The following is a 25290-nucleotide window of genomic DNA, read 5'->3' on the forward strand; positions in this document are numbered from 1 at the left end:
GAGAGGCAGAGACACAGGCAGAGGGAGAAGCAGGCTCCATGCACCGGGAGCCCGACGTGGGACTCGATCCCGGGTCTCCAGGATCGCTCCTACAGCTTTTCCATCTTGCAAAACGGAAACTATATGGAGCGTAATCTCCTTTTTCCCCTCCTGTCCTCAGCCCCTGGCAACCACCCCTGCACGTTCTGTGTCTTAAGAGTTTGACTGCTTTAGATACGTCTCATAAGCAAAATCACTGAGCGTTGGTCTTCCTGCGACTGGCTCATTTCACTTGGCATAATGTCCTTAAGGGTTCACCCGTGTCTTGGCAGACGACAGCGCTTTTCTTCTTCAAGGTTGGATGGCTCTCCCACGGTTTGGCTTACCGCATTTTCTTTATCCAACCATCGACTGATAGACATCTAGGCTGGTCCCACCGCTTGCCTGCTACCATTCATGTTGCAATGAGCGTTTGTGTATGAATACCTCTTCTAGATTCAACCTTCTTGTACAGGTAATGGCAGCCCTGGCTCACAGGGTAAAGCGACTGCCTAGTTTCTCCACGGCGGGCGGCGATATTGCCATTTCGGACGGATATTTGTGTGTGTGTGTGTGTGTGTGTGTGAGGAGCTGGTGGGGGACCTGTCCTATGCAGCACAGGGTAGTTAGCAGCACGGCTAAGCCTCCACCCAGCAGATGCCAGGTGGCACCACGACACCTTCTCCAAAGAAAGAAAGCATCTTCATACATGGCCCAACGGGGGTGAGGCAAAGGTGCTGGGGTTGAGAACACTGTGGCGGCGCAGTACTGGGGCCCAGGAGGGGTGGGACCCGGGCTGCTGGCACCCGAGAGAGGACAGAGGGCTCTGCAGAAACAAAGCCCGCCGCGACTTACAGAGCACTTTCCTTTTCTTTCTCAAACATGGCAGCGGGCAGACGGACGTCGCTCAGTGTGGAGAAGGAGAACGCAAAGCCGGAGGCTCCAGCGATAAGTGCGGGTCTGAAGTCCGGCCCCAGACACCGGCCCGCAGACCGCCGCACCACGAGCATCCTCCTCCCAGGCTCCGCGGGTCCTCGCAGTGCACGCTGGGCCTCGCAGTGCACGCTGGGCCTCGCAGTGCACGCTGGGGCTTGCAGTTCCCGAGCGAGAGGCCGTGCGCGCGCCTTCCCCGCCGAGCGCCACTTCCGCCGCCCGCCGGCCGCCCGTCCCGGAAGCTGAGCTCGCTGGAGGTTCAGCCCTCGCTTCCTCTCCCCGCCTCCCGGTCGCGCAGACCGCCCGCCGGGCCGGCGCCCTCTCCCGCCTGATTGGCCGAGCGTCTCGCAGCGGCCGGGCCAACTTGCCGGGGATTGGGCGAGTGCTCAGTTTTGAAAATCGGAGGCTTCGCCGCGCTGCTCCGCGGACGCCGTGAGCCCCGGAGCCCCGGAGCCGAGCATCCGGGCCTGCCGGGGGGCTCTGCTGGGGAGGCCGCGGGGCCTGGGTCGGAGCAGCGCTCAGGAGACGCGGCGCAGTCGAGTGAGTGCGCGGGGCGGCCCGCGGGGCTAGCGGGGGGCTGGCGAGTCTCTACCTCCGCGCCAACCCCCGACCGGGGCGTGACCCCCTCCCCCCCATCCCCACCCCCACCCCCACCCCCACCCCGCCTGGCCCTGCGGCCTGAGATGACCCTTTATCCTCCACCCGGGGCACCAGATCCCGGAAGAGTAATCATCTCCCTCCCCCTCGGGGCCTGGCACCCTGTTTTGTGCCGGGAGGCCCTTCCCTTCGCTGACCTCCGGGATGACGCCAGGTGGCATTTCTGAAGTTACCCCCTCGCTCAGCAGGGCCCCCGCCAGCTGAGCAGCGCTCCAGACTGGCCGTTGTCGGAGGCCAGTGCCGTCCCTCGCTTTGTCCCTCCGCCAGGACGTCCGCTGTCAGCGGTTCGGTTTCATCCCGCCGCCGCGGCCTCCGCTGGGGGGTCCCCCCTCCCCTCCCCCACCTCCCCTCCCCCTCCCCCCGAGCAACCCTGGGCTCCCGCCTTCCAGAGACTTAAACCGAACGGGCGGTGTAGCTTGTTTAAATCCAGGCCGCGCTCCTGACTTACTACTGGGTGACTCGGGCTTCTCTTTGCCTCCGTTTTCTCACTCGCACACGGGGGGGCGGGGGGGGGGTATCCGCGAGGTCGTGTCGTGATAATTAAATGGGAGGATGCTCCACCTGAGCACCGAGGCCGGACTCTAAATGGGAGCAGTTATTTATGATCGCGACTGTCCTCCCCTGGGGTGTGTTAGAGGGTTAAGTGCCCCACTTCCTGCACCTCAAAAAACAGGCATCGCTAAGGAGGCGGGTGGGGCCTCTGATCTAGGCGAGGCGTGAGGCAGGTGTTGGGACAGGAAGGTGAGGTCCCTTCTCCCTTGTGGGATGTCGGATTCTCTGGGTTTGTGCGCGCAGGTTCTTACACCGGCAGAAGAGATTTTTTTTTTTTTTTTTTTGCTGTTCTTTCCAGGATCCTCCTTCTTGGCACACTGATCCTTTCTTTCTCAGGTCACCTCTGACCTGACTTCCAGTGACCCTTTCTAACTAGCCAAGCTGAGGTCTTTAAAAGACAAAAACAAAAGGACTTTCCCATGGAAGAAGCCAAAACAGTCTTTTTGCGCTTTGTGAAAGAAGCTCTCAACAACTTTGCTATTTTGAACAGATACTAAAGAGGTAAAAAAAAAAAAAAGATAGAAAGGTGTTGCTTGCTGTAGCTCTTCATAAACCTTAAGTTTTGGTTTTGGCTTCCTTAAACGGTTTTCTCTTTCTTGGCCTGGAACTGGGGGTCTCAACATTTTGCCAGGGACGAGTTTGGGGACAGAGAGTCCTGGGGGGAGGAATGGCAGCAGAGAGGCCATGCCCAAGAGTTGCTGGCTTCAGAGCTGTCTCTACACAAAGCTTCTGCCATCCTGCCCGACTGGCCCTGCCCTGATGAGTGCCACCTCTGGCATCTAGGAGCAGGGGCCTAACCTGTGTATGGCATGCCCTAACCTGTGTAGAATGGTGTCCCTGTGTGCGTGTATGTGCCTGGGGGAGAAGTACCTGTGGGATGTTTATTTCTAGGTGTAGGGTGGACAGGTGAATTAATGTATTCAACAAGTATTCCTTTTATGCCAGGCGCTGTGCCAGGTTCCAGGCTTTCATCTACAAGACAGACAAGGGCTTGCCCTCAGGGAGCAAATGTTTAGTGGGCAGAGACAGGTAGTAAGTAAACAGATATACAGTTACCCAAGTGCCGTGCAGAGAATTGAAATTGTCGGATGGGATCATGGTTGTGGTCAGGCCCTCCCTGAGTTGCTGAGATCCACGTACAAACAGGAGATAGAAGTTTCCAGATAGAGAGAGATCTTGTTTGAGGAACAAAGGCTAGTGTACCCTGGAAATCAGGCTTCAGGAAGTCTTGTGAAGCTGCAACAGGACCTGGTGTTAAGCTCTCTAAGTTGTCGAGGGATCAGTGACTGAGACCCTCCATCCAGAAGTTTCCTTTTTTTTTTTTTTTAAGATTTACTTATTTATTTTAGAGAGAATAGAGAGAGCAAGAGTACAGGGACAGGGTGGAAGGGCAGAGGGAGAGGGAGAGAGAAACTCAAGCAGACTCCCAGTTGAGCGTGGAGCCAGACACAGGGCTTGATCCCATGACCCTGAGATAACGACCCCAGCTGAAACCAAGAGTTGGCCACTTAACTGACTGCGCCCCCCAGGCACGCCAACCAGGAGCTTCCATCTTAGGTGGGGGTATAGATCAGGGTGGTGGGTCACTGCTGAGGCATGAGACATGTAGCCTTATGATGGCTGATGTCCATCACTCATTCATAGCCCAGTAGGGATATTTACGGAGCCCCTGCTGTGACTGTAATGAAGAGTCCAGCCTGGGGCTTTGATCAGGATCTTATAACTGAGCCTTAAGGAGGATACCTGAATTGCTGGATTTTTTTAGAAATTAAGAGAACACTGGTTTTGTATTTTCTTAAAAATAAGAGACACTGCTTATCTACTGCCCTCATGCTCTCTCATCCATTTCTAGGGCATTTCAGTTTAAGGGAGCGGGTGGTGGAGGGCTCTTTGAAGAGGAGCATGTCTCTGAATCCCTGCCTTCTTACCAACTCCTTTGGAATGCAGAACCCTCTGTTCACCGGCCTCTTGAAGAAACAGTTGAACCTGATGTTCTTTGGCCTGATGCCAGGGGTCAACTCATGTGTAGCCAGGGTGTCTAGCCCTTGCTCACCCACAGGTAGTAAGAGGAGAACCTACAGGCCTATGTTTGGGCAGGTAGAGAGGGGTCCACTGGCTGCGGTTTCTCCCTGACCCAGGAAAGCGGTTGGCTATGTCTTGTCATTTTAAGCACCCCCGCCCCCCCCTCCCCCAGGCCATTTGTAAGGACTGTTGCTACTAGAATTGGCTGGGAAGGATGGACTTAAAGGGACAGTGTGCTGTGGGTGGGTGGATCGGTTTAGGAAGGCATTTGAAGAGCAAGAAGGGTGGGCCCTTCTTTTTGCAAAAATGAGGCTCGTGGATTGGCATTTGGAATTCTACGCCTGCGGGAGTGGCTGTAAGCAGGAAGGGGCTCCAATCCAGGTACTAGGTGGTTGGGATTTGGAATGGGTCCTGCGCCCTGCCAGGCTCTTCCCCTTGAAGATGGGGTTCCAGCCCCAGCCCTGAGCCCTTGCACCTCTTATCTGCTTTCACGAGATAGAGCCACCATGGGGTCGACAGCCCCAGGGCCCATTCACCTGCTGGAGCTGTGTGACCAGAAGCTCATGGAGTTTATCTGCAATGTGGATAATAAGGACTTAGTGTGGCTCGAAGAGATTGAGGAGGAAGCCGAGCGCATGTTCACCAGGTAAAGGCAGGGGTGTGTTGGTGGGAGGTACCTTGGGGGCACAGGAGCCTACATCCTCACTTGACCCATGTGATAGGCTGCCAAGGGTCCCTCCAGAGTGCCCAGGGTGCAGGGAGCTACCCTAATAGAATGGAAGAGGAGGAGGAGGTGCTGGGTTGGCCCTCAGAGGATGGGGCTGCAGAGAGTTGCCTGGTAGCCTTGCACCCCATGTGTCTCCAGGAGGAAGCCCCAGATACCTGGCAGGGGACTTGCACATGGCCTATAAGAAGTTGGTGCTGGTCATCCCAGCTTGACTTGTCACTGCCAGGAAATGGGTGGGGCCAGTCTGGGTTGGGTTCTGGGGCAGCTTCAACTATCATTATCCTTATACCAAACAGAGAATTCAGCAAGGAGCCTGAGCTGATGCCCAAAACACCTTCTCAGAAAAACCGACAGAAGAAGAGGCGGATTTCTTATGTTCAGGATGAAAACAGAAACCCCATCCGGAAAAGGTGGGAAGGAGGGTCAGCTGGGTAGGTGGGGCCTGGTGGCTTGCTGCCTGCCAGGAGACTTTGATTTGCAGGTGTTAACTGGGAGCAGTGGCTGGCAGGAATAGTGGTGGATACCACGTGGGCCATGCTGAGGGGTCAGATGTCCCAGGGAAACAAAGCATGACCTTAGACCAGGGACTCCAGGGTGTGTGTGTGTGTGTGTGTGTGTGTGTGAGAGAGAGAGAGAGAGAGAGAGAGAGAGAGAGAGAGTGTATGTGTATGTTCTGGGCCTTGGGGGATGGGAAGAATTTCCAGAGGTGGGAGAAGAAAGAGAATCCAACCTTCTGCTTGAGTGAAAGCAGCCAGAGGTGTGGGTTAGGGGTTCCTCCTGTTGCTGCACTTGATAATGCTCATGGAAATGACTGTTGGCTGCAGAGTGCTGGGGGAAAGAGGCTGGCTCTTGGGGTCATGTGGTCCAGAGCACACACCCTAGCTCTGCCCTTCAAGGCTAAGTGTCCTTGGGTTAATTTTCTACCTTTGAGCTTCAGTTTGCTCATCTCTAAGGTGAGGATGGTCCCTACCTCTCAGGCCCATTTTGTGGATTAAGTGACAAAAAGAGTAGAGCCTCCAGCAAGATGTGTGGTGCTGTGTGACCTCAGTCAGTGGGAAATTTGTATAATCTTCCCAGCAGTTCTGTGAAGTCTGGCATTATGTGAGGTCTGGCATTATCCCGATTTGTAGGTAGTCAGGCTGAGGCTCAGAAAGGAACAGACAAGGGTCTGGGGATTGTCAGAGCCAGGACTAGAGCTTTGGTTTTCTAGCTCCAAGCCCTCTGATTCATAACCCATGTAAGCTAGTGGCTTGTGGGGAGATTGTTGCCCCCTGCTCCACTTTCAGGGTGTCCCTTGCCCCATTGAATTGTCTTAGTTTCTGCTCTGCTGCCTCCTTCAGGCTGTCCCGCAGGCTGTCCCGGAGCAGCCAGCTGAGCTCCCGGCACCTCCGCAGCAAGGGCAAGGTGGAGAAGCTGGCCACGGTGGTGGGAGAGAACGGCTCTGTCCTGCGGCGGGTGACTCGTGCTGCAGCTGCAGCGGCGGCAGCAGCCACTGCCGTGTTAGCTACCCCTTCGCCCAGCCCTGAGTCTTCCCCTGCGCTGACCAAGAAGCCTAAAAACAGCCTGGCCCAGGGCCAGCTGGTGCCCGTGGTAGAGATCGGCGTCCCAGAGCGCAAGAGTGCCGAGCAGCACCTTGGCCAGATCAAGTCTGTCCAGACTCCTCTGGCTCCATCCCCTCCGGCCACCACTCCCGCCTCCCACAGCATCTTGCTGTCAGAGGAGGATTCAACACCCAAGAAGCCAGAGGCTGGGAGACCAGAAACCATCACTGTGAGTTCCCTGATGGCTACACCCCAGGACCCCAAGGGTCGAGGGGTTGGAACAAGCCGGTCTGCCTCCAAGCTCAGGATGGTGCAGGCCTCCCCAGGCCCGCAGGACTTGCCGGGCTCTCTGGCCTCCCCATGGCCAGGGCGGGTGCTGACTTCCATCCTGCCGGATAACTGCTCCACGCCCACGGGCACCCATGTGGACCAGCAGTCAGTGTGGCACAGCCTGATTGCCCCGTCCTCCCCTGGCTGCCAGGTCTCCCTGGCCCAGGAGTGTTCCCTGGTGGCCAAACAGGAGAAACCTGTCCGCAGGTCAAGCAGGAGGATTGGCAAGAAGGCCACTGAAGAGCCAGCTGCCTCTGCCCGCATCATCTGTGAGTCGAGGGGGTGGGGCTCAGCGGGAGGTGGATGGTCCTTGGTGCCTGGCTCAGCCAGAGGTGCTCTGGGGAACTATCTGGCAGGGAGCTGTCCCTAGAACTTTCTAAAGTGTTCCATGTCTGTGCTGTTCCCTACATAGCCACTGCTCACCAGATGTGGCTGTTGAGCTGTCAGAAAGTGGCTAGTATGATTGAGGAACTGAATTTCTAGTTCTATTACATTTTACTTCATTTAGATTTAAACTGATGGCTACCATATATATGGGACAGCGCAAATCTAATACAACCTTCTGACTTTACAAATGAGGAAACCGAGGTCCAGGGAGGTTGGCCACAGTGTTCCTGTGGTTAATGGCCATGTTGAGGCTCAAACTTAGGCCTTTTACCCAAGGCCGCTTTCTTCCCATAGAGGCTCACTTAGATTGACCACATTTGTAGGCCGCCTCCTGTTAGCCAAACTGCTGCTCTGGAGATACTGTGGATTCTCATCACAGCAGGCTCATTCTGGCCAGACAGAGAACTGGGTTTAGTGCTAGCTCAGCCGTTTACCTGTCCTGCAACCTTGAGCTGGTTACAGAAGTTTCTTTGTGGGCCTCAGCTGTTAATGTTAGCCTCTTTTTTTTTTTTTTAAGATTTATTTATTTATTTGAGAGAGGCAGAGAGAGCACAAGCAGGGGGAAGAGCAGAGGGAGAGGGAGTCTTTTTTTTTTTTTTTTAAGATGTTATTTTTTCATGATAGACATAGAGAGAGAGAGAGAGGGGCAGAGACACAGGCAGAGGGAGAAGCAGGCTCCATGCCAGGAGCCCAACACAGGACTCGATCCCGGGACTCCAGGATCACGTCCTGGGCCTAAGGCAGGTGCTGAACCGCTGAACCACCCAGGGATCCCTGGGAGAGGGAGTCTTAAGCAGACTGCACTGAGTGTGGAGCCTGATGTGGGGCTCGATCCGACAATCTTGAGGTCATGATCCGAGCCGAAACCAAGAGCCAGATGCTTAACCTTAACCTGCTGAGCCACCCAGGTGCCCCTAACATTAGCCATTTCTATCATCATCTGGTCCCAGCTCAGGGGGCTGTTGTTCTGGTGGGAGCAGGTATTATGAGCCACAGAGGAGGATAGGCAGCTGTAAGAGTCAGGGCTGGCTGCATGGAGGAGGTGGGGTCTGAGCTGAGAGGGTTTTGAAGGATGCCTATGCTGTTGGCAGGTGGGGAAAAATGTGGGGAAGGGATCCCTGGCAGAGGAAACAGCCTGTACAAAGATCCCCAGGAATAATATGGCAAGTGATAGGCTATCTTGGGCTCATGTGCTACACAGGGGGCTTGGGCTTGACCCCACTGGCCCAGAGGATGGAGCCCCTTGTTGGTTGTTGAAAGGTCCCTGGCACTGTATGTGTGAAAAATGTCCAGAAGGAAGGGAGCAAAGGAGGCAGGGAGACCGGGGAAGAGGCCGCCACCAGGGTCCACCCAGAGGAAGGCAAGGCTGATGGAGCAGAAGGGCCAGGTTTTAAGTGAATGTGAATTAAAATTGGGGTCATTTGGTCTGCCTGGCACTTGCAGATGTAGGAAACACTAGGTTCTTGTTTGGCCCTTGCAGCCCCATTCTTAGTCTGTTAGAATCCCCTCACTTTACAGAGGAGGAACCTGAAGCTTATGGTGGCCACCGAATCTATAAAATTGGGAAACGGGCTTGAGCTCCACATTTTAGCCTTTCCGGGATGGTGAGCTGGTTGCTAAGGAGGCTTTGTGGAGAGCCCTGGAGTGTAGTTTAGGTCAGGAGGTAAGGGCACCTCACCTGCTAGGTCTCTGCCCTATCAGAGGTAAGGCTTGCTCCAGGGCCTGGAGCCTTAGGACGTGCAGTCCAGGTGTTTGACGTCCGTTTTTGGATCCTCAGAATGGCTGAGATATTTGACTTGCCATGGTGGTTACCTCAGGCCCAAGTCTGATCCTTGGAAGGGGTCTAGTAGAGCAAGTGAGCCTGGAGCTCCAGAGGGAAGGTGGGGTAGAGACTCTAGACCAGTCTGCTCACTCTAAGCCCATGGCTCATCCACCTTGAGGTGGAGGGAAGAGGGAAAGGAGGGAGACTATAAAAGGTGGTAGTTAAGCTCGGGAGTCACACGGGGCCTCGGTGACCTTGAGCACACCCTTCCCAGGACCTCGGTTTTCCTTTTACTTTTTAAAGATTTTATTTATTCATGAAACGTACATACACAGAGAGAGGCAGAGACGCAGGCACAGGGAGAAGCAGGCCCCATGCAGGGAGCCTGATGTGAGACTCGATCCCGGGTCTCCAGGATCATGCCCTGGGCCGAAGGCAGGCACTAAACCACTGAGCCACCCAGGGATCCCTGGACCTCGGTTTTCTTATCTGTTAAATGGTGATAACACCTGCCTTGAATGTGGGTAGAGACTCCATTTTAGTGCTCGGTATGGTACCAGCTCAGTCTTTTTTTTTTTTAAGATTTTATTTATTTATTCATGAGAGACACAGAGAAAGAGAGAGAGAGAGAGGCAGAGACACAGGCACGGGGAGAAGCAGGCTCCATGCAGGGAGCCTGACGTGGGACTTCATCCTGGGACTCCAGGATCACGACCTGAGCCTAAAGCAGATGCTCAACCGCTGAGCCACCCAGGCGTCCCAATGTTAGATTTTTTTTAATGAATAAAATAATTAACTCTTTTCCACAACAAAACTGTAATGAGGAGACTGGTACTCTTCTACATCCTGCAGCTCTTTGGAATGTGTGGCTTAAAAGAAGGCAGCTGGATTCTATACTCACATCTGTTGCCTAGCGTTGTTTGGGTTAAAACGTATGAAGAAAAGTTGGCCTCATGCAGATCCATAGTTGGAAAAGAGAGGAGTACTTTAAAAGTCTTTTCAGATAATTTGTTCATATTCAACAAGTGGCGGCTTCTTAGAGGCTCCTTGCAGTGTGGAATCAGAAGCTATCATTGATTCCACTTTGGTCTGTCTCACCTAGCATTGCTTTTGCACTTTCAGGCTAAATCCCAGCACAGTGAAAAAGCAAATTTATGTTTTTGTGTTATGATGAAAACAGCTAGGACTTCACAGATCCCCCCCCGAAAGGGTCTCAGGCACTTGACTTCCAGGAGTTAGAGAATATGCTTTGGGAGCCGCTGGCCTAGACATCCTTCTGCTCCCTGCCAACCCTACCTCTTGGTTTGTGCCTGTCTTTTCCTTCATATCTCAGCATCTAGACCAGCTCAGGTCCCCACTATGGTCTTTCAGAATCCTCACCTCTTTTCTGTCTTCACACATAGCATATGTCTTTCACCATTTCATCATTATTTGATGGTTACGTAGACCAGATAGTGGCTCTGGCTGTTTTGCTCACCATTGGGTCCCTGGGGCTTGGCTCAGGGCCTGATCCATATTAGGCCCTCAAAGAGTAATTGTTGAATGAATAAGCTTCTTTGTGTTGGGCCCCATGCTGGATGTTGGGGGCCTGGAGTCAGACATTGTCCCTCTTCTCAAGATCTTTCTAGCCCGGTGAAGGAGTCAAGAGGTGCCCTCAGATGGGAAGCTTGCCAGCTAGGGAGTAGTAGGAGACATAAAGCCAACAGCTCTACTGAGGATGCTAGGAGTAGAGAGAATGTGCTCAGGGCCTCTCACCCGGTGAAGGGAGTGGTGTCTAAGGTGGAGAGGGCCTGAGTCTAGTGAAGGGAGGTCTCTGAGGTGGAGAGGTCTGGCTGCAGATGAAGAGTGGCCAAGCCCCAACCAACACCTGGCTCTCTGGATCTTTTGCAGTGGCACTTTCTGAGGCATCATTTGTTCATTTGTTTTCCCCTCAGGTCACAGTTACCTGGAGAGGCTCTTGAATGTTGAGGTGCCCCAAAAAGTTGGGTGAGTTCAGTTCTAGGGCCTGGGAACCTTTCTAGGGCAGGGCACGTGGATACCTTTGCAGGGAAACCTCGGGGGTACAAACGTTTCCTGTGCCCAAGCCTGCCTTCCTTGTGGGGACTGCCTACTGCTGCAGCCCCACCCCATTCTAACCCTGCAGCAGATAATGCAGGTGTCAGCCCGGGCCTTTACCCTGGGGTGTGGACTCCATGAGTTGTCAAATGCAAAGGCCTGGGAATGAGGTAGTGCAGGTGTGAGGAGCTACATTCCTATCGCGATGGGGGAAGGTGGGGATGGTGTGGGGGCTGAGAGGGCTCCCTGCTCCAGGATTACACCCCAGCACTGCTTTTCCTTGAGGCCCCACCTTGCCATCACTAAAACTAGGACCCTCCTGCCCCTGCTTTGGGCTGGGGAAATAGGGTGACTGGGCAGACCTCCTGGCTTTGCTGGCCCTATGGTGAATCGAGGGCAGGCCTCACAAGAAACAAGGGATGGTGGCGGCTCAGCGGGGCACAGTAGTTTGGGGTGGAGCTAGGGAAGAGCTGACCTCCTGAATCAGGCCCTGATGGGGTGAGTGCAACCAAATCCAGAAGCCAACTGCCCTTGCCTGCCTAGGTGGCAGGCATCCAGGGAGCCCCCGGCTCTGGCTGCTGTCCTGGCCTGCCTGGCACTGTGGGTTTGTGACCCAGGCCAGGGCATCTGTTGGTTTAGGGAGGGATCCTGTGAGGACTCAGGCTAGGTGGGTGGGTCCCACATGCCTCTTGCTCTACTTTCAGCCGTGAGCAGAAGCCCAGCGAGGAGGCTGAGCCAGTAGAGGCAGCTGAGCCAGAGGTAAGGCAAGCAAGCCAAGGAGCAGAGGGCTCATGGGCCTGTGAGTCTCAGGTGAGACCCCAGAGTCTTGGTTCCTCCCCTAGGTCTCCAAGGATGACAGGAGTACCTTGTGCTCCCGTAGTGCCACCAAGATCGCCATTAGCACACCTGGCTCGAGGCCTTTGGCTGGTGGCCAGGAAACACCCTCTGAAGGGCAGCAAGGTGAGTCTTTCTGACCTGCCGTGTGCAGAAACCAGGGCCGAAGTGGCGCTGGTGTCCTTGGCCTGACTTTTTATCTGGGGAGAGGGAGGCCCATATTCTGGGCTATTGGCCAAAGGTAAATGGGACCCCGGCGTGTGTAGATCTCCTTTGGGTCTGCAGGTTTCATTTCCCACCTTTTGGCTGCAGCTGCTGCTGAGTGCCATGGGAGTGGCCATGGGTGGTCGGTGTATGAAGCTGGGTAAGGGTTGGGGGCCTCAGCTGAGGCACTGACTGAATATGCCAGGCTAAGAGACTTGGGCGCCTCTCCCGGGGGTAGCAGGAGGAACTCTGTGCTGGGGTGTGAACACCTGGCCTTGTTGTGTCTCTGTTGCTGGCCTACTTCTCACCTTTGTGGGTGCCCTGTGTGAAGAGGACAAAGGTCTGTGAGAGTTTGCAGTTTCCATGGGCTTCTGTTCCTGAAAGCTACCTCTTGCCCACCCCTCGCAACCCTCCCCCCAGATCTCACTGTTCGAGGTAGACAGACACAATTGGGGCCACCTCAATAGGATTGTCCTGCCATTCTTGTCACAGGGGCCCAGCATGGAGAGTGAGGGGTCCGTGGGCTGGGCATAGCAGGCTGGGCTCCAGATGTCCACACATTTCTCAAGGCCAGTTGGTGCTGAGGCTGATGACTTCTGCCACTGGTCACCCTGGGGTCTGCCAGGAAGAGAGCCTTTCCCCTGCCATGGCTTCTGCTGGGCAGGCTTCTTCCCCTGACCCCTCCAAGCTGTCCCTGCAGCCTCACAAAATTGCTCTCTTCACAGAACCCAAGACTGACCAAGGAGATAGCCCCAAGGAGCCACCCCAGAGTGTCAGGTTTGCATCTGGGCAGTGGTGTGCAGGCCACTATTCTGAGGGTCCCAAAGCGGCATGAACTTTGACTCCCTACTCGGGGAGGGTGGGCATGTGGTCGGGGGCCTGTTTCCTCCTTACAGGGGTGGGGCTAGTACTCTGGTTTAATGAAGGAGCTGGCTCCCTGCTGTGAGACAAACCTGGGCGGGAGTGGGTAACCAGATCCTAGGCCCTGAGCTCTTCATCTTCCTGGCTGTGTGACCTAGGACAGGTCACTTTCCTTCCTCTTGGCAGCAGAGGACTAGTCAGGGAGACCCCACCCACCTCAGCAGTGCTTTTTAGTCTGGAGCTCCATGAGCCAGGCCCAGTTTTGTTCATAGGGTGACCTTTTATGGGGTATGGCTGGGGCTCTGGGGAAGGTGCTAGGGTCAGCCCTATGATATGGCTTCCGTTGTGCTACGGCAGGAGGAAGCGCAGCTACAAGCAGGCAGTGAGTGAGCTGGACGACGAGCAGCAGCTGGAGGATGAGGAGCTGCAAGCCCCCAGGAGCAAGACGCCTTCCCCACCCTGTCCAGCCAGCAAAGTGAGTGGGCATCTGCCCTCCCTGCTTGACATCCACCCCTCCCCCTCCTCCACCATGAGTCCTTACCCTGGTCCTCACCTTATCCAGGTGGTACGGCCCCTCCGGACCTTCCTGCACACTGTGCAGAGGAACCAGATGCTCATGACCCCAACCTCGGCCCCCCGTGGCAGTGTCATGAAATCCTTCATCAAGCGCAACACTCCCCTGCGTGTGGACCCTAAGGTGAGGGAGCCCATACCCCTGGACCCCTGGCCAAGCTTTGCTAGAGTGGGGTAGTATGGCTGAAGGCTCCAGTCTGTCTCCTCGGCTGCTGGGAGTAGCATGGATCTGGGCACCTGTGGCCTGGCACCAGTCAAGGGCTAGCTCCATCCTCTACGGCCATGGGCTGCCTCAGTATTTGAGCACTGTTCTGGCTTCCTGGGCTCTGCACTACAGCTCAGAGCCTTAGCCGGCTCTGTGTGACTCCCTGGTTTTGGCCCCGAGCTGGGAAGTAGTAGAAATGGCATAGCTGGTCATTGCCATGACCACCATGACCATCTGTCCCCATATTCCCTACACCTCTCTGGTGGCTTGAGTTGTTAAGGTGAGGGACATACACTGGGGATGAGGTGAGACAGGTGAGGATGGGTACTGGTGAGACAGGAGGAAGCCAGAGGGTGGGGCTGCTGCTGATGAGAGGGTGCAGGCCCCAAGTGATGAGAAGGTGCAGGCCCCAAGTGATGCTGGCATAGCCAAGAAGATGGCCTGCTTTCAAGGAGTCCCCCAGCCTGGCATTAACTCCTGGCTTTTTCTTGTCTCCTCTTGCCCACAGTGCAGCTTTGTTGTAAGTAAAGCTTTTTCCTGTCCTGGTAACCTAGTTCCCCCTAAACCCATCAGTCTGTAGCAGCACTAACACAGGAGGTGGAGTGGGAGGTAGGGGAGGTGGAGTGGGAGGTAGAGTGGGAGGTGGAGTAGGAGGTGGAGCGGGAGGTGAAGAGGGAGCAGCAAAGGGGGCAGGGGAGCCTTGAGGCATTGGGTGACTGCCTGGAGACCCTTGGTGTCCTCCCTCCACAGGGCCTGTCCTCTCCGCCTTCGTCTCTGCTCCCAGGAAGACAAATGTTGATCTCAGGGCCTCCTTGAAGCCAGAGGAGGCAGAGGGGGTGCAGCCTGCAGGCTGATTACTGGGGCCATAGCTTGAATTTCCCCACGGCACCTCCCTCCCCACTCCCAGCACCGGACTCCCCCTCAGGGTCAGGCACTGAGAAGAGAACAGATAAGTTGCCTCTCGTCCTCAGAGCTGCTGAGATTTATTGGGTCACAGACCTGACTCCTGTCTCGAGGGGCAGAGCAGTGCAGGAAACCATGGCTGAAGGCTGGGTCTTATGGGGGAGTGCTGGAATTGTCCACAGCAGCCTCTGGAGAGAAGGCCACAGAAGCTGTTCTCTTCTCAGATACCTCGGAGCTGAGCCAGGCCACAGCCCTGAGGAAGGAGCCCCAGAGAGCTGGGATCTGCCCAGCCTGTAGTCTTGGCTTCCTGGAGTCTCCTAGGTTGCAAGGCCACATCCCTTTGTACCCACTGGTGCTTCGAAGGGCCTTCTACTAGGACGGCTTCTGCCTCTTAGCTGAGGGCCTGGGGTTTGGCGGGTCCAGGGGCTTCTCAGCAGCTGGACAGGTAGGCCTCCGAGCTTGCTTCTCCTGCAAGGAGCCTGGTCCCCTTTGGTTGGACGAGGTGATGGCATGCCTTCCAGCATGCAGGCAAGTGGGCTGTGTGGCCTTACACAGTGACGTGTGCCAGGCTCCTGAGCTCACAGCAGCGAACTAGACTTGGACTTGCTCTTGCTACAGAGAACTTCCATGCCCCACACAGACTTGATTGGAACCTGGCAGGCCTTGTGGGGATGACCGAGAGGTCCCAGGAGCTGTCCTTTCCTGCTTTGGGGAGCCCAGGTCCCTCGCAGGGCATCTGGAGGTGGTAGGACAGTTCTCAGGAGACGTGGTCCTAAGTGGGTCACGGGGACCTCGGGGCCTTGGACTAGTTTCCTAACCTTTAGCTGAGTTTCCTTTGGCTACGGATTGAGATTGAAGTCATTTCATAGATGTGGGTGAACCAGAGTCCTGTGTTCCAAGCACCCAGCACAGGGCTTGGTGTGACACAGTTTTTAGTAAAAGGCAGAGAGACTGCTCAGCTGAGGCCCCTGGAGGCAGAAGGGGCTCAGCAAGCTTTTGGTTTTCTCACCTCTAGGGAGCAGAGACCACCCACCTACCTCGGAGGGTGGGGGCAGAGGATGTGCATGTGGGTTCTGACACAGACAACTCTTACTTTCTTCCATAAAATTCACAATGCCCAGGATAGTCTCCCTGACCTCTGCTGGGAAATTTTAACACTCAGCCTTCAGGAGTAAAACAGGTTTTGCTGAGCCCTATGGGAAGCAGGAGTCTGGTTGGCACTTAGGGCAGGAAGGGAGAGAGGGGGTGGTGGGTGCTCTGGGTGGCTCGTGACTTTCACCTCCAAGGAGCTTTCCTCAGTGGAGAGCAGGGGTTAAGAGTCAGCTTCCTGCTCGGCACCCTGTGTGGGTGACCTTGAACCTGCATAATTAGACCTTTTCCAAACGTGGAGTGTTTGCAGCTACTGTTCCTGAGAAACTCTGTTTTAGCAGCGTGTTCTTTCCTCTCCGTCGCACGTGGTGATGGCACCCATGCCTGTGGCGGGCCTTCCCGTCTGTCTCACAGTACTTTGGGCTCTATCTGTTTCTCTTCAATAGCTTTCTCTTTGTTTGGATCAGATACACTTTCCTGATTTATTTTCATGTTTACTGACACTTGCCTGTCTTTTCCGTTCTGCTCTTGGACCTACACACTGAATTTTTCATCTCCCGTGACTGTATTTTGAGTTCTAAAATTTCCAATTTGCTTTTTTTGAGATCTGTTTGCTGAGATTTTCTCTTTTGTGACTTGTCTTAAGAATGTGATTTTCTGGGCAGTCTGGGTGGCTCCGCAGTTTAGCGCCACCTTCAGCCCAGGGTGTAATCCTGGAGACCCAGGATCGAGTCCCAGGTCAGGTTCCCTGCATGGAGCCTGCTTCTCCCTCTGCCTGTGTCTGTGCCTCTCTGTCTCTGTGTGTCTCATGAATAAATAAAACCTTAAAAAAAAAAATGTGATTCCTGTCAAGACATTTTTATAAGAGCAGCTGAGACGTCTTTGTCAGATAAGTCTAACATCTCTCATCTCAGCATTGGTGGCTGCTGATGGTCTTTACAAGGGAGCTGAGGTTTTCCTGGTTCTTAGTATGCTGAGGAATTGTGGATTATATCCTGGCTATTTTGAATATTATGTTAGAATATGTTGAATATTATGCATGTTGTTTAAATCTTAAAATGTTGGTATTTTGCTCTACTGGTGACCCACCTGGTTGGTTCAGGGTATGAGTGCCACCCTGGCTTCTGTGGGGTATGGTTCCAATGTTCAGATTGCAAAGCCTCTGCAGTGCTCTTTGGATCTGTCCTGGGTGTGTTGGTCGGTGGTCAGGATGGGATCTGGCAGGTGGTCTGTGAGTTTAATTCTCAGAAGTTTTTGATAGAATAGTTATGGTCAGCTTCATGCCTCTGCAGCTTATGGTTGAGCCCTGGAGTTCACAAATACCCTAGTCTCCTTTTCTCTATCCATCTGGTACATGTTACTTCTCTGGGGTTCTTCCCCTCTGTCTCCAGCCAGGAAACTGGGGCTTTAGTTACCCTGTTGTGCTGTGTGCTTCCAAGACCTCATCCAGAGTCACCTGGTGGGGAGACAGAAAGGAGGAGCAGCATTTCCACGACCTTTCAGGATCACAGCTCCATAGTGTGGAGGGGATGCTTCTCCTTCCTCAGAGTTTTGACTCTGCAGGATCTTGTAACTGCTGCTGTCCCCAGGCCACAGGGTTGCTTATGGCCTGGGACATGAGAGGAGGAAGAAAAGGACAAACCAAAACTGGGGTCTCTGCATACTCTGAGCATTCAATGTCCCCTTTCCAGTTCTTGAGTTAGAATGAGAGGGCCTTTCCCAGATTCTGTCTGTCGGCATCCTTGGATCCCGTTGGGGGTTCAGACCTCATTGAGTTTAGACTAGAGGGAAAATCATGGTAAACTTGCTGTGGGTTCAGTGATGCTTCAAAGCCTGATCTTCCCCATCTGTCTGCTCATATAGCTGCTTCATGCAGTTGGGTCTTACGGCCACATTCAGTGGGAGAGGCAGTGTGGAGTGTATCTACCCACAACCAGAGGAGCCCTTCTCTCTGTCTTTAGAGTTTTCTTACCTTGGGGCCAGATTTCTAGGTGGGAAATCTACAGTCTAGGCCAGAGGCCAGGAGAAATGGAGAGTCACTAATACAAGGAGGGGGCCTATGGGTGGCCAAGCCCAGAGGTGAGAGTCTGATGGAGCCAGGTAGGGGTGAGGGCCCTGGTCTAGGTAGGTCCCAGCCCCCACCCTCACATCCCAACCATCAGGGGGAGAAAGTATCAGTCTTGTCCTTGGCCAGGGAGTGCTTGAAGCCCCCACCTATGCCCTCTGGTTGCCCACTACTGTGTCCCTGGGGCTTTCTGGGCACACAGGGGAGGAAGGTCCCAGCATTGAATTGCTAACCAACCAGCTAGTACTTTAAAAAAAGTTGTGGCTAAAATCATTGCGTACGTGTATCACAGGGAGTTTGGAAAATATGCCATCCTTAATATATCTCACTAGCCCATAGTAATCTGTGTTAACATTTGGCCGTATTTTATTTTTTTCAAATATTAAGCGACATAAAAGAGTATTTGTATGTGTGTGTACACATAGTGTAAAAGTGACAAAGCATAGTAATAACGACAAACACATACCCGCCACCCCCCACCCCAGATAGAACGTGAACTGTAACTTTTCTACTCGTCTGTCCCTTCCCGGTCTCATCCTTTCTCTTCGAAGACAAGCGCACTTTAAACATAGTTAGAGTCAATCCAGTTTTGAGCCTGATTTTTGCACTGCTGCGACTTAGCAGGGTGCAGTCAAGGGCACTTGGAAGGCCTTCCGGTGCCCCCAGAAGGACTGAAGCCCAGGCCTCAATCTGGTTGGGGAGGGAGGCGTGTTTGGGGGTGCCTCTGCCCCTCAAGCCATCTGGTGGGGACCTGGGGGTCTGCGGGGAAGTGGTAGGGGGTTGTCCCCACATCAGGGCCTTGTTCACCCCTCCCACTCCGCCCCACCCTGCCCCAGGAGAAGGAGCGGCAGCGCCTGGAGAACCTGCGACGGAAGGAGGAGGCTGAGCTGCTCCGTCGGCAGAAAGTGGAGGAGGATAAGCGGCGGCGGCTGGAGGAGGTGAAGCTGTAAGTGGCCTGGCTCTGGCCTACCCCGGCCTACCCCGGCCTCTGTGGGCTCCCTGTGACTGCCCTGTGCCCGCAGGAAGCGTGAAGAGCGTCTTCGTAAGGTGCTGCAGGCCCGGGAGCGTGTGGAGCAGATGAAGGAGGAGAAGAAGAAGCAGATTGAGCAGAAGTTTGCTCAGATTGACGAGAAGACCGAGAAGGTACGAGCCTTGGGCTGGTGGGCAGCCACACTCCGGGCTGGGCTGTACCCTGGCGGGCCCCAAGCACATCAGACTTGGTGGTCTGTGGCTTCCGGGTGCCACCCTCCCCTGGGCAATGGGGAACAACTGGGGTTGCAGGGGCAGTGGGTGCAGAGTTCTGGGCCCATGCTGCAGGGCTGAGTGAGGAGGAGTATGCTCTAATGGGCACATATGGATGGGCTCTACAGGCCAAGGAAGAGCGGCTGGCTGAGGAGAAAGCCAAGAAAAAGGCCGCAGCCAAGAAGATGGAGGAGGTGGAGGCACGCCGCAAGCAGGAGGAGGAGGTGCGGCGGCTCAGGCGGCTCCAACAGGTACAAGGACAGGTGGGCAGAGGGGCTTAGTGCAGAAGGTGGGGAGGTGCCTCAGCCCCCGAGCACCACCGAGCACACCCCCTTGTGGGGTTGGTCTTGGTGGCTCTTGTTGCTTTAAGCCTGGAGGAGGCTCAACACATATCTGGCAGATGGATGGTGACAGTGACTTGTATCCGTAGAGATGACAGTTTTCCGTAGAGATGACAGTTCGAAGGTTAAATATATATGGACTCCGGAGCCAGGCGTTCAGTCTCAGCTATGCCACTTAGTAGCTGTGTGACCCTGGGCAAGTTACTTGACCTTGCTGGGCTTCAATTCCTAGAGGTTACAGTGGTGTCTGCTTGAGAGGATTGGTGTGAGGATTGCACATTTTGCCTTAAAGAGTAGGGGTTTACTTCCCTGGGGGAATTGTCAGTCCTGGGACAATAGGGAACACAAATCTGTCAATAGGGGGTTATAATAGTAATAACTACAAGTTATTTAGTATTTGCTATGTGCCAGACACTGTCCTAAGTATGTTTGGTGTATGAACTCAGCAACTTGATGAGGTGGTAGGTATTACTGTTGTTCCTGTTTGATCAGTGAGGAAACCGAGGCCAGAGAGCTCAAGCCACTTGCTTGGGGTCACACAGCTCGTGAGTCTGGCTCCAGTCTCCACCTTTAACTAATGACTCTCTTGCTGCACCAAAAGCGGTTTTCAGAATGGCAATTCTTGAGGAACTTTGCTCAGGGTGTCCCTGTTGGGAAGGAGCAGGCTCTCTGGCCAGGCTCCCCTGGCTGCTCCCCCTGACCTCTCTCTCACTTCTCTGGCCCCTGGGCTGGCACCAGGGCCCTCACCTTGTGGTCCAATCACAGGACGAGGAGGAGCGCAGGCACCAGGAGCTGTTGCAGAAGAAGAAGGAGGAGGAGCAGGAGCGGCTGCGCAAGGTGGCCGAGGCCAAGAGGCTGGCGGAGCAGCGGGAGCAGGAGCGGCAGCTGGCGGAGCAGCGGGAACAGGAGCGCAGGAAGGAGCAGGAGCGGCTCCAGGCCGAGAGGTGAGGGGCCTGCGCCCTAGCCGCCCAAGGTGGCATCATGCCGTCATGCCACCTGCTCCCCTGTGAGGGTGTGGAAGAGAGACGTGCAGCCAGCAGCAGGAGGCAGCTCCCCTCTTTACTTGGGGGTCTGCAAAAGGACAGGCTCTTTTGCTGGGGGTGGGAGGGGGGCCCAGGACTCTGCTTCGTGTCCTGACCAGCTCTTGCTTGGTCCCCAGGGAGCAGCAGGAGCGGGAGCGGGAGCGGGAGAAGGCCCTGCAGTTACAGAAGGAGCGGCTGCAGAGGGAACTGGAGGAGAAGAAGAAAAAGGTAAAGGGGAAGCAGGCCTAGGACTCCCATGGGTCTGTGCCGAGCTCTGGGCCACCTTGAGAGCTCCTGGGTTAGGAGCTGCCTCGCCTGCCCTGCCTGTCCTGCCCATGGGGTTGACATGGGGCAGGGAGGGGGGCACAGACAGGGGTTGTGCTCACAGGCAGGGTCTCTAACACCTGGTGTCCTCTGGGCCCCAGGAGGAGCAGGAGAGGCTGCGGGAGGAGCGGCTGGCTGAGGAGCAGCAGAGGAAAGCCAAGGAGGTGGCGGTGACCGGCAAAGGCCTGAATGTGACTGTGGATGTGCAGGTGAGGCCAGGCACCCAGAGGAGAGGGCCCCCCGGCTCTAGTTCTTCACCTCCCAGTAGCTGGAGGCACAGACTGTGTATTAGGAGTGTAAGAGAGAGGAAGGACACAAGTGGCCCAATTGTTTTTACTATTTTTGGTAAGTATGTTTTCTTACTCTGGAAGTAGAATTTGTTGTAAAGAAAAAAAAGCAGCAGCTAGGTTTCTCTTAGAGGAAAACTCTAAGTCTGGTATTTATCTTTCTATAATTTGCACATATAAACCTCTGTGCACATACACTCACACTCTCACACCCACACTCACATACTCCTCTGGTCACACTCACACACTCCTACACTCTCACGTGTTCACACACACTGTCACACTCATACACTCAGACTCATATACATACACAGACCAGTCTCCCACACACAGAGTCTTCAATGGGCACTGTCCTTACATACTGTGTCGGTTGGCTCAGGCTGCTGTCACAAACTGCCACTCTGGGTGGCTTAAACAACAGTTCTGGAGGCTGGAAGTCGCGGGTCAGGGCACCAGCCCATTCAGTGTCTGCTGAGGTTCTTCTTCCTGGCTCACAGATGGTCATCTTCTCCCTGTATCCTCATGTGGCAGAAAGGGAGAGGGGGCTCTCTGGGGCCTCTGTGCTTGGGGCACTAATCTCACTCATGAGGCCTCCACTCTCATGACCTCATCACCTCCAAAGGCCCCACTTCCCAGTACCATCATATCAGGGGTTAAGATTTCACAGAAGAATTTGGGGGGCGCAGGGGCACAAACAACATTTAGTCTATAACATACACCATTTGGCAGCTTGATATTTTCTCCTTCCATTTAGTATGTTGTAGACATCTGTGTGTTTCAGTACTTCCATATCTCATATTTGATGGCTGCATACCAGTTACTTGTGCTAGAATTTTCTTTTTCTAAGATTTTATTTATTTATTTGTTTGTTTATTTATTTATTTATTTATTTGGGGAGCATGTGAGCAGTGGGAGGGGCAGAGGAGAGAGAGCATCTTAAGCAGATTCTGTGCTGAGCATGGAACCTGATGCAAGGCCCTGTTTCAGGACCCTGAGATCATGACCTGACCCAGAACCAATGGTGGGGTGCTCAACCCAGTGAGCCACCCTTGTACAAGCCACTCCTTATACCAAAATTTCTTTAACAAGCCTTTGTTGATTAACACTTAGGCAATTTCCAGCTTAACGCTGTTATCAGCAAAATGTATGTGGAAAGGTTTTCATTGCCATATAGTTCCTGATAACAAAAATTTGGAAATGTGCCGAATGTTTATCTATAACAGATAGTTAAAAAATTTCCAGTCGTGGGTCTTCTAGTGGAGCATCCAGGGCTGTCAGAAAGGAGACACACTGACCAGGAAGAATGTGTGCAATATACTTAAAACTTGAAAAAGGAAGATATAGTCATGTATGTGGTAATTTTTTTAAATTAAAAAGTGAACCTCTGAACCCTTTTTATTCCCCATGAAATGAGGGGTGATGACCAGAGCCCCAGCACTCCTCAGTGGTGAGAGATGCCTGAATACAGGGACAGGGAGTTGACAGCCATGTTTGTCTTCTCCAGTCTCCAGCTTGTACCTCATATCAGATGACTCCCCAGGGCCACAGAGCTCCCCCCAAGATCAACCCAGATAACTATGGGATGGATCTGAATAGTGATGACTCCACTGATGACGAGGCCCATCCCCGGAAGCCCATCCCCACCTGGGCCAGAGGTAAGCAGTGCCCAGAGTTCCCCAGGAGACCTGGGTCCTCACTTTGACATCGAGGACCCTGGATGTAGTGGGTCGGCAGCTGTGGGCGTCAGGAGGCTGTTGTACCCATGGGCTGGCAGCTTGAAGTGTTGGCCCAACAAGCCTGCGTTGGGCCTTGGGATGTGCCCAGGGAAGGGTGGGTACTCTACGGCCAGTGGGCTCATCTGAGGACCAGATCTACAGTATTGGGCACCTCTGTTCTCAACAAACATGTTAAATTATGACTGGCTGCTGATGCTGGGTGTTTCAGCTCAGGCTCTGTGCCCCTCTTTGGAGCCCCACGCAATGGGCCAGCTGAGACTCAAATAAGCAGCTTAGGGTAGGAATAGCACCAAGAGTGGTAGCAGGTTTTAGGTAGGGCATCAAGAGCTGGAGCTGGGGAAGGCTGAGGTGGAGGCACTTGAGGATTTGACCCCAGAGTTTACAGGCCCCAGTGTTTAAACAGGAGTGTGAGTGAGGGTGACCAGGCCACCGCCACCACGACCGGGGTGCAAGGCCTACTGGGAAAGGGGTGGGCCCCGTGCAAATGATGGGCACTTTATAGAGTGTGCTGAGCTGGGGGTCAGGGTAAGATGCAGTCTCACTCCCCAGAGAGCAGGGCTCAGAACCTCAGAGAGGGTCAACTCTTTACAGAAGACAGCTTGCTTTGGTGTACCTCATCTGAACTCCATGTGAGCCAGAATCTGACTTAGTCTCCTTAACTTCTGGCATCAGGCCATCTGGGAGGTGGCGCAGGCAGCAGTCAGCGTGGCTGAGGAGCTGGATGGTTGGAAGAGCCCCCTCATGGTAGTTGACCTTCACCAGCTTACTTAAACTGGCTCAGTTTTCTCATCTGTGAAATAGGGGTGATACCAGCTGAGAAGGGTTAGTTAGGATGAAGTGAGTTAGTGTTTGTAAGTGCTGGGCACACGTTCCACCTCCTGACCCCTGTGGGGCCTCCTAAAGCCTTGTTGGCAGGGCTGTGTGTCACCCACAGCCTTGGCCCAGGGGCCCCTCAGCAAGTACCTTGTGCCACGGGACCTGCAGGCTGGTGAGAGAAGCGCTGACCACAACAGCTGAGGATGGCAGTGTATGCTTACGTTCTGGAGCTAGGCCCCAGCTCCCCTAGTCACTAGCTGTGTACCTTTGGACAAGTCTCACCATTATAATATGGGGAGAAGAAAGGAGCTGCCTTGTGGGGATAATGAGGTCATGCAGTGAGGGCCCCAGGCATGGCCTGGCCCATGTAAGTGCCTGAGGACCTGTGTTCAGGCTAAGCTGCCAGAGGATGGCAGGATGCACAGGCCATAAGAGGATTTGCAGGGAAGGGGGCTCTGTGAGAGAAGCCACTGTGGCAGGACTGGGGGCCTGCTGGGGCGGAGAGGGTGACAGGGACCAGGGGATGGGGAGGCTCATGAGGAGCCCCCAGGCAGTGACCTGACCCTCCGTGGCCCCTACAGGCACTCAGCTAAGCCAGGCCATCATCCACCAGTACTACCACCCCCCGAACCTACTTGAGCTCTTTGGAACCATTCTCCCCCTGGACTTGGAGGACATCTTCAAGAAGAGCAAGCCCCGCTACCACAAGCGCACCAGCTCTGCCGTCTGGAACTCACCGCCCCTGCTGGGTTCCAGGCTCCCCAGCAGTCTGGCCTACAGCCTCAAGAAGTACTGAGGCCCCTGGCCCTCTTGTCAGTCTCAGCCCCTATGCATGTCTGCCCGCCCCTCTGTTGGTCTGGCGCCATCCTGCCTGGTGTTCTGTCTGGGGTTTTGGCCACGTGTATAGAAATGTTCTCCGTGTGCTGCAGGTAGAACGTGGCCCAGACCTGTTTGGAGGCTGCATTTGGTGGGTGGTTGGGGGAGAACCATCCCAGCCCCACCTGACCTGCAGACAGCACTCTGTAAATAGATTGTTATAATGCAGCTGAATTTTAGCTTCTAGTGTTCAAGAGCTAGATTAATAAAGTCTGTTCCTTTAAGCCTGCTGTGGGTATTGTGGAGATGGGGCGCCTTGGCAGAGTGCCCTGGCCCCTGGCCCCGCAGGTGTGCGTGTCTTGGGCCACTGATGGGCTGGGGGACTGAGGCCCTATTCCTTTTCCTGGAGTGTGCTTCCAGGTCACCTGGGTTCCACGTCAAGATGCTGATGCAGGGATCCCTGGGTGGCGCAGCGGTTTGGCGCCTGCCTTTGGCCCAGGGCGCGATCCTGGAGACCCGGGATAGAATCCCACATCAGGCTCCCGGTGCATGGAGCCTGCTTCTCCCTCTGCCTATGTCTCTGCCTCTCTCTCTCTCTCTCTCTCTCTCTCTGTGACTATCATAAATAAATAAAAATTTAAAAAAAAAATTAAAGAAAAAGATGCTGATGCAGTAGGTGGTTCTGATCCTGTCCCCGGGCAATGCTGAGACAAATCAGTTACTTGCATGGTGCGGCAAGTGAAGCTTTTGATTTTCTGGGGACTTTCTGATTTTCTGGGGAGCTATCTGTAGAGGGGGGCTTGTTCAATGGGAAAGACATGAGGTTGAGGTCAGGAGGACTGGGCTCTTTTTTTTTTTTTTTTTTTATGATAGTCACACAGAGAGAGAGAGAGAGGCAGAGACACAGGCAGAGGGAGAAGCAGGCTCCATGCACCGGGAGCCCGACGTGGGATTCGATCCCGGGTCTCCAGGATTGCGCCCTGGGCCA

At 54.4% G+C, this 25290-nt stretch overlaps 1 protein-coding gene and 1 long non-coding RNA gene across 11 annotated transcripts in view; one reads left to right on the forward strand and one right to left on the reverse strand.

Annotated features, from left to right (window-relative positions):
- LOC140612266 (uncharacterized) overlaps positions 1 to 1931 on the reverse strand; it is a 42668-nt gene extending 40737 nt beyond the window's left edge. For both annotated transcript variants that reach the window (XR_012013549.1, XR_012013550.1), the window contains exon 1: positions 1746 to 1931. This is a non-coding gene — a long non-coding RNA (uncharacterized lncRNA). The remainder of the gene's footprint in view (positions 1 to 1745) is intronic.
- On the forward strand, positions 1245 to 24586 carry INCENP (inner centromere protein). 9 transcript variants are annotated; one of them, XM_072789458.1, is made up of 20 exons: positions 1246 to 1491; positions 2459 to 2661; positions 4682 to 4828; positions 5206 to 5319; positions 6250 to 7049; positions 10864 to 10915; positions 11689 to 11743; positions 11827 to 11944; positions 12748 to 12799; positions 13241 to 13358; positions 13446 to 13580; positions 14170 to 14181; positions 18555 to 18664; positions 18741 to 18861; positions 19089 to 19211; positions 20040 to 20245; positions 20461 to 20551; positions 20749 to 20856; positions 22439 to 22589; positions 24068 to 24586. In XM_072789458.1, exons 3-20 carry the CDS (start codon positions 4689 to 4691, stop codon positions 24280 to 24282), a joined length of 2721 nt encoding a protein of 906 aa, XP_072645559.1. In that variant the 5' UTR covers positions 1246 to 1491; positions 2459 to 2661; positions 4682 to 4688; the 3' UTR covers positions 24283 to 24586. The 9 variants fall into 9 exon arrangements, with proteins under 9 accessions (XP_072645561.1, XP_072645559.1, XP_072645558.1 ...); XM_072789460.1 differs by lacking the exon at positions 2459 to 2661 and having other exon boundaries at positions 1245 to 1491; positions 4678 to 4828; XM_072789457.1 differs by lacking the exon at positions 2459 to 2661.
- Positions 24587 to 25290: the final 704 nt, after the last annotated feature.

The sequence above is a fragment of the Canis lupus genome, chromosome 21, assembly GCF_048164855.1.
Source record: "Canis lupus baileyi chromosome 21, mCanLup2.hap1, whole genome shotgun sequence".
NCBI lineage: Eukaryota > Metazoa > Chordata > Mammalia > Carnivora > Canidae > Canis > Canis lupus.

Excerpts from the sequence above, each read along its gene's own strand:
- INCENP (XM_072789460.1), top strand. The coding sequence starts at position 4,689 with ATGGGGTCGACAGCCCCAGGGCCCATTCACCTGCTGGAGCTGTGTGAC. Across the intron at positions 11,945-12,747 it reads ACCCTCTGAAGGGCAGCAAG|AACCCAAGACTGACCAAGGA; the intron begins GTGAGTCTTTCT and ends CTCTCTTCACAG. Across the intron at positions 20,246-20,460 it reads GAGCGGCTCCAGGCCGAGAG|GGAGCAGCAGGAGCGGGAGC; the intron begins GTGAGGGGCCTG and ends CTTGGTCCCCAG.